The sequence below is a fragment of the Ovis aries genome, chromosome 26 (genome assembly GCF_016772045.2).
Source record: "Ovis aries strain OAR_USU_Benz2616 breed Rambouillet chromosome 26, ARS-UI_Ramb_v3.0, whole genome shotgun sequence".
Classification (NCBI taxonomy): Eukaryota; Metazoa; Chordata; class Mammalia; order Artiodactyla; family Bovidae; genus Ovis; species Ovis aries.
The window spans coordinates 18,960,807-18,968,099 of record NC_056079.1 but is presented as its reverse complement, the minus strand read 5'-3'; the positions used below and the strand labels follow the sequence as shown (position 1 = coordinate 18,968,099).

At 43.1% G+C, this 7,293-nt stretch overlaps 1 protein-coding gene across 9 annotated transcripts in view; it reads left to right on the top strand.

Moving 5' to 3' along the window:
* Nucleotides 1-814: 814 nt before the first annotated feature.
* The window catches only part of SLC7A2 (solute carrier family 7 member 2), a 69,310-nt gene continuing 62,831 nt past the window's right edge, over nucleotides 815-7,293 (top strand). For 2 of the 9 annotated variants that reach the window (XM_060407050.1, XM_060407049.1), the window contains exons 1-2: nucleotides 1,988-2,024; nucleotides 4,254-4,300. Coding sequence is in view for 5 of the 9 variants with exons in the window: in XM_060407045.1 (XP_060263028.1) it covers nucleotides 4,232-4,300 (69 nt within the window). In the remaining 4 variants the exon portion in view is untranslated. Of the gene's footprint in view, nucleotides 952-1,987; nucleotides 4,301-7,293 lie in introns of those variants that run through there. The other 7 variants (XM_012105816.4, XM_015104573.3, XM_060407048.1 and 4 more) reach the window with 4 other exon arrangements.

The window sequence follows — 7,293 nt, the reverse complement described above, 5'->3', positions numbered from 1 at the left end:
TAATAATATACACTCACTGTTCAATTCAATCCCAGTGTTTCCTCATTTGGGATTAAAATTAATAGTTTCACAGTGTCTTTAATCTTATCCGAGTCTCTGAAAGTAAACAATAGCGCAGTGTGCGAAACCCTGGCTGTGTAACTCTTACGCTATTGGAAACGAGCATCGCTTTCTTTTTAGCCCACCCCTAAATCATCCGGACTACCTAGTCCCTTTACTGGCATTCTCAAAAGAGCAACTAAACACTGCAATAAACAGTTTACGGTCTTTATTGGCGAACTGAAGCTACTTAGCAGCAGCAGTACTAACTGATAAAGCGTGCTCATCTGGGTTCTATGTAGTACGGTCATTGTTTTACATTGTTATCACTGTTTCCTTTTGTGCAAAGTCTTCTCAGCATAAAAAGTAAATCGGGGACAAAAATCACACTTTAGAGGAACTCTGCTTACACGTAACTTCGGAGATGCCCCTGAGACTGGGCCCTCCGGGGAAAGCAGAGATTCACCACCTGGCAGAGCTCGGCGTGCCCGGCTCGCCAGCGCCCACCGCCTGAGCCGGGGGCAGAGCGCTGGCCCACGTGCCCAGCGCTCGCGGCCGCGGACAGACCCGGCGGCGCTGCGGTCGGACCCGCCCACCTCGCGGATTGGCCACACGGGCTGGACGGTGCGCGCGCGGGAGGAGGGCTCGGGCGGGGGTCGGCGGGCGCGGGGGAGGGGAAGAGAGGGGGCGGTGCCTGGCCCGGGCCAGGCACCGCCCCCGAAGGCCAGGCACCGCCCCCGCGCGGCTACACCCGCGGCGCCCACGTGCCCAGCCCGCTTTCCGCGGCGCCGCAGCCCCGGCGCTTTTCTCCGCGCTAACCGAGCGAGGCGGCAGCCGCTTCTTCAGTCTCCCCGAGTTCGCTCCAGCCGCTCGCCCGCCACCGCCTCCTCGGCGCGGACCTCGCACCGCCCAGTAAGTTGCCAAGTGTCCGGCGGCGCGGAGGGGCCGCCGGCAGGGGCGGCCTGGGCACTGGGGCCTGAGGGGAAGAGCCGAGACGGGGGCGTCCCGGGCCGCGTCCAGCTGCGCGCAGCTGCTGGGAGTCCGCGCTCAGGCTCCTCGGAGACGGGGAGTTCCGGAGCCGCGCTCCGGGCTGCGCTTCGACTCGCGCGGTTCCAGGTGCTGGGGAAGCCGGGGGGTGGCCTAGCGCGGCGAAGCCGCGGGTCCCCGTGGCCGCTCGGATCTCGGGGGTCCCTGGACACCCCCCACCCGGGCGGGACAGCCAGGCCTCGCCAGCTCTACATGCTGACGGGTTCTCGGGTTACCGACAGGACCCCGCTCCGAGCTCTGCAAATCCATTCACACCCTGAGCTGCCGGGAACTGGTGGGACAGGTAAAAATGGTCCGTCGTGGTGTCCGTTTGAGGGAGTTTTAAGTATATGGGTGCAGTTTTAAACCCTTTTGAGATGGGCTAGACTCTTTCAAACCTATTTCGTGCCATCTTTAGCCTTGAACTCCAAATACCATTCTTGACGTTTTAGGGACTCACTCAGCCTCCGAATACCCGAGAACTTTGCAACTTTTCAGAGACCGCATCTTAACAATATTTACAAGAAATCCGCTCTCAGAGTTATGTGAGTCGTTTGAGGTGTAAACTACCCAGATTTCAGGAGTAAAAGTTGTCAGGTATCCGAACTCTCAAATATTTATGCAGAACTGCCTTCAAAACCGTTTAGGTGACTCGTTTACGCCTGGTGATAGGTTTATTTAGTCGTTTCTCAGAAACATTTATCCTTTTAACTGGGGGCTATCGTCAGATTTTATTCAAGCAGAGCTGTCGGAATCCTGGCGGGGACTTGAGATACGAACGTAGTGTGTCTGTGACTTATACCTTAATATTTTTAATTCTTGCTCCAGGCAGTCTTTAAAACTTCTGTCAATTCTTCCCGCCCCCCCCCCCCCCCCGCCGCCGCCCCAGCATGAATAATAATTATTTCGTCAGGAAATTACCAGCATTGGTGCCTGTGATCTTCTAGAGGATGTACAGGGTAAGAATATGTTAATTTTGTGTTAATAGTTATTTTCCTTTTTTGTAATATTAAATCCTTTTTTCTTTTAATCGCACTAAAGCTTAACATGAAATGATTTCTCAGTGCAGAAGAACATAAGCATTTTTTAATTTCTCCCCTGAAAAGTTGCTTTTTGGCTCCCCTGGATGACTGCAAGCCACATTATTTATTAGGGTTTTTCATTTCCTCCCTTGCTCCTCATTTGTTTTCTGTTCTGTGCTTTGAGTAGGGAAACTTCATTACCTTAAGGCACTTTAATCTTTTGGGGTGTGTGACTTGACCTTGGAGACCATGGTGTCTCCAAAGATTCAGTTTGCAGAATCCTTGGCCTCAGTTAACTTAGCCTGTCAGTAAAGCCCTTTTGATTCCAAGGTTTCTAATTATTGTCCCTGAATTCAGAGGTTGAAAGGGAAGAGATGGTAGCTATTGGAATTCTGATAGTCTGAAAATACTCTGGAGTTTTTCCTCTTGTATGCTCATGTTTTTATCATTGGGACGTATGTGTCTGAAGGATTTTGAAGTACATGTTTCTTGCTTCCCACTGCAAACCTGCTCACCTTTTCTGAGTGGGGGGTGCCTGGTCTCCTTTCTAGAGTGTCCACTTCATTCTCTTCTCTGTTTGCCTTGGGTCATTTATCATTGTTTCTCCTGGCTCTTCTGGCCAGACATGGAGCCATTCTATGCCCATTTCTTCTCACTTTTGCTCAGAGGTTAAAGCGTCTGCCTGCAATGCGGGAGACCCCGGTTCGATCCCTCGGTTGGGAAGATCCCCTGGAGAAGGAAACGGCAACCCACTCCAGTATTCTTGCCTGGAGAATCCCATGGAGGATGGAGCCTGGTAGGCTACAGTCCACGGGGTCGCAAAGAGTCAGACACGACTGAGCGACTTCATTTCACTGTTACTTTTAGCCTTAATTTTTCAGATGGACCCTGCCTCTTAATTTTCCTTTGGTGACTTCTCTATTGAGCCTAGTTTCTGTCTTCACTTCTGTTTTATTTGCTTACTGCTCTGTACATCCATATCTATCTCTCTGTCCATGTATGTAATTTTAAAGTGTTCAGAGCCATCTGCTGGTTTTATTCTGATGCCCTTCAGTGACCAGCTTTCAGAACAGAACCTTGAAAACACCCTGTAGGTTGCTATTTGTTTTATTATTTCCCCAAACAGGATATGAATACATTGATTTCATGGACTGTCTACTTGTAGGCTACTTACTGCAAATCATACATTTAGATCAAAAGCAACATTTTCAGTTGAGTATATTTCTGCATATTCACATAGTTAGTACCGTGTGTCCATTGGGCTATGTTGTCACCCAACTGAATTTCGAAAAGCTCAGTTAACTAAGATTTCGGTGACATGATGCCACTTGTCTAAATGATTTGAAAACTTAAGTGATCAACTCATTCCTACACCTTTATCTGAATATTCAAAACCATGTAGATATAGCCTGGATAAGAAAACGAACACAGTAAAATTGTTCTGTTCATCGTTTTCTGTGGTAGTAGCTTTTCATTTTACAGCCTGGCACGTAACATGTGCTTCTTATTGCAGAGTGAACGCCATTGATTTCAGTACTTTAAGAAAGGGTGTTATGTCAGTCTTCAAAGGAAAGTACTGAGTCCCTACTCTGTACCAAGCCTTAGACATCCAGAAGTAACATGTAGCTCCAATTTTGGAGGGATACTACAATCATTTTACATTCTGGAAACTCGCCATTGATGGATTTTAAGAGTAATTTTTAATTTTGTTGTCATTTTATATAAAGTAACAACACTTATAAACAGATGAATTCAGTACTCTGTACCAGAAAGCAAGCAAGGAACACATTCTCTAAAATATGAAGATGATGCTTCTTACTATTCTGTCATCAAAAGTACATGTGCTTGGTGTTTTTGTTTTATTGGTAGTAACAAATTTGTCCCGACTCATCTTACATTTTCTTTTCATTGCCTTTCTGGCTATTTTATAAAATCTGGTATCTGTGGAAATGTCGATGCTGCAGACAAAACCAAAGCAACAGTTGGGGGTTCAGCCCCCCCAGGCTCTACCTAGTTGATCAGGCTCTAACTAACTGACTTAATCAGAACATGATTTATCTTTTAATTTTTTTGTCCAATTTAGTAAAAGCTATTTTATATTTATCTGTGGAAGCAAGCAGTATGCTATTATTTGTCACGTGCTAATGGACTCTTTTAAACTTTCAGTGTTTCTGAGAATAGCCTCTGCTGCCATTAAGCTAACCTTCTCATTGGTAAGTATAGTCAGTATTGACTTAAGCTTTGAGTTAATGTGTTTTTTGTTTACAAGTCTGGATTTGAACATGTGGGTCACATCTCTTCTGTTCCTATTTAGAATTTTGCTTTGGATATCTTGCCTCAGCAAAGTCTTGTTCTCTTGTTTTTCTGGGTGTTTATGAATATGAATACTTTGTTGAAAAATCTCGAAGTTTCTTACATCCAAGGTCAGTGTGATGACTTAGTGCTGCAAATGTCATGTGTTTAATTTTATGCCATCTCCTTATCCCACTAGAAGAATAAATAAATAAAGCCTACATGCCCACACCTATTCTTGTGCTACATACTGGTACCTCTGTTCAGAACTTGAGTATTATCTGGGATTCAGCCGTGAGGTGGATGAGATAAGAACATTTTATAACCTTTCTTCCAGGAGCTTGGGGGGGGGGGGAAGAAGCCCTGTGTTATATTCATTTTTGGAATAGTTTGTGAACAATACACAACAAAGAATTTTTATGTTCCTTGTTGATTCTTGCTAGTTTTTCCCTCAGTTGTGGGGGAAATTCTTTTCTTTCCTTAACCCACTCTGGCTTCATCAAGGCTCCCTAAGTCTTCATACAGTCATACCTTGTACAGGGCTGTTTACACTGTCCAAGCCCACTTCCTTGCAGTAGAGACCTAGTGATCACAGCGGGTAGACCTTGATGTCTCCAGGGATGCTGAATAATACTGTAATTAAGATGCTCCCATACTTAAACTGTTGCCCATCTTTATTTTTTTTCCCATGATTTTACTAGGTCTTTCCATTTAATAACATATGCTTATCTCTCTAAGAAATCAAATATGACATAAACCTTTAAGCTCACTTTTTGTTCATTCTACTCCTTTGTGGGCAAAAAGATGTTATGGGGGATTTGTAACTTGATCTTAATTAAAAGATAAAAGCTGACAGGTTAGGGTCTTTTCTTGACTTGACTCTGATACCTAGCTGTCATCTGGTAAATGATGATAATGATGAATAGTTACTATATATTGAATCATAAGGAAAGAATGGGTTCTCTTTGCCTGTTCAACTTTATTTATTTATTCCCTCAGTGTGAACTTGGAGCAGATTTTCAGAATGTTCTTCAATTTCTACTTTAAAAAATAACACTAAAATCTCTAGAATTTGAAATATATTTCAGTGTTGGGGGAGGCAAATTATCTCTGTATCACATGCAAAGTTGTTTGTTTTTCCCCCACAGTATGTATATCCTTTGAATTGTTCTTCCCACAATCCTCATTCATCCTGTCTGGTTTCTTAAAAAAAAAAAAAAAAAGTATCCACTTGATGGGATTTTATTTTTGTGAAACTATCATGCCAAATTTATACTTTTTAGCAATTGTATGTGCAACCAAATGACTGAATACTGGTTTGATACATAAGGGATTCCCTTGGAATAGGAAATATGACTTTGATTCTGAGAATACCCTAGAAGATAATCCATTTGGAGTCTTCCACGACCGGAAGTTAGCTAATCCATTTTGGATGTGTTACAAATACGTATGGCCCAGCCCAAGAGTCTGTAGAGAAGCCAAGAATAAATCAGTGATTTGGTCCCTGTTCCCTGGGCTTTGACCACCACTGAAGGGTTCATAAGTACACACACAGTGGGAAGAGAGTGAGCCATACACAGAGCTGAAGGTATCAGGTCGAGAGGTCTGTTCTAAACTTCTCTTTTTAACAGTATGTGTTGTGATCCTGACATAGACTGAACGCTCCATGAATTTCAGGTACTATTGTCTTCACCATACAGTTACTATTATTGCTGTTAAAACCACTATCACTCTTCCTCCAGTTACTCCTTGGTGAAACGTGGGTCACTTAGCTTTGAGTTCTGGTTGAGCATTTATTCACCAAATCATTTGGCAGAATTGCCTGTCATTTATTACCCTGACACTCAAGAAAGTTGTGATGTTTAACTAAAAATTCAAACTGTGCTGAGAGGTCTTAGAGGAAAATTAAAACACATACGAAGATTATGTTTTAGGTGGAAAATTTGAAGAATAAAATCATTCCAAAAGAGCCATCAAGCAATTGAGTTGTTCCGTTGGTTAAGCTTGGTGCATTTATGACAAACTTAATGAATTGAAAACCCATAAGAGACCTTGTCAGGAATATAAAGATCACAGGAGGCCTTCAGCCATTGCTCCCACTTTGCTTCTCCTGAAGGAGTCCCTCTGAAGTCCAGGAAAACAGTCCTTGTCTGCAGTTTGGTGTTGGTGCCAGCTTAGACTGGATGGAGGATTGATGAAAAATGCTGGTAGCTGAAGAGATACTTTTCAGTTCCATGTTAGAGAGGGAAGAGTTCTTTTGTTAAAAGGAAACACATTCAGTTCAGTTCCTATCATTGACCTGGAAGAAGAAAGAATGTTCTAAAAGAAATTATATAACTGAAAATATATTTATAGTCATCTTTAGCATAGCTCTTGTACTGTACAAGGAGAATTTCTATGAAGGCATGGAGCTGGGTACCACTGTTTTACCTTCTGAGTTTCAGACTTGTGAATGTACCTTTTCCAAAAAAACATCTGATAATTGTTCTTGAGTGGCAGTGGGTGTGTGGCGGGGGTCGGGGGGGGGGGGGGTGGCCAGAGAGTTGACTTACATCCTCAGTCTAATAGGCAAGTCTTTACTTAAAGAAATTTTGGAGTGAATTTGTTTCTCCTCAGAAAAAATCACTTCACAGAGTTTTTGTTTAATGGACCTCAAATGCTCTGAATTCCTTTAATCATAATTCTTTGTTTATAGTACACTTGGTCCTGCCTTTATAGGCTCATGTATGTCTAATAAATATTACCCATTTTAGATTGGGTGATGGGTGGAATCTCACTGTATTATAATTTTAAAATAATATATGAATAAATACAATTTTAAATTTCCCCTAAATAAATTAGTAAATAAAGTTTTCACAAATGTGTTCGTTGCGTTTTTCCTTCAAGTGGAGCACATATGTACTGAATGAAAATT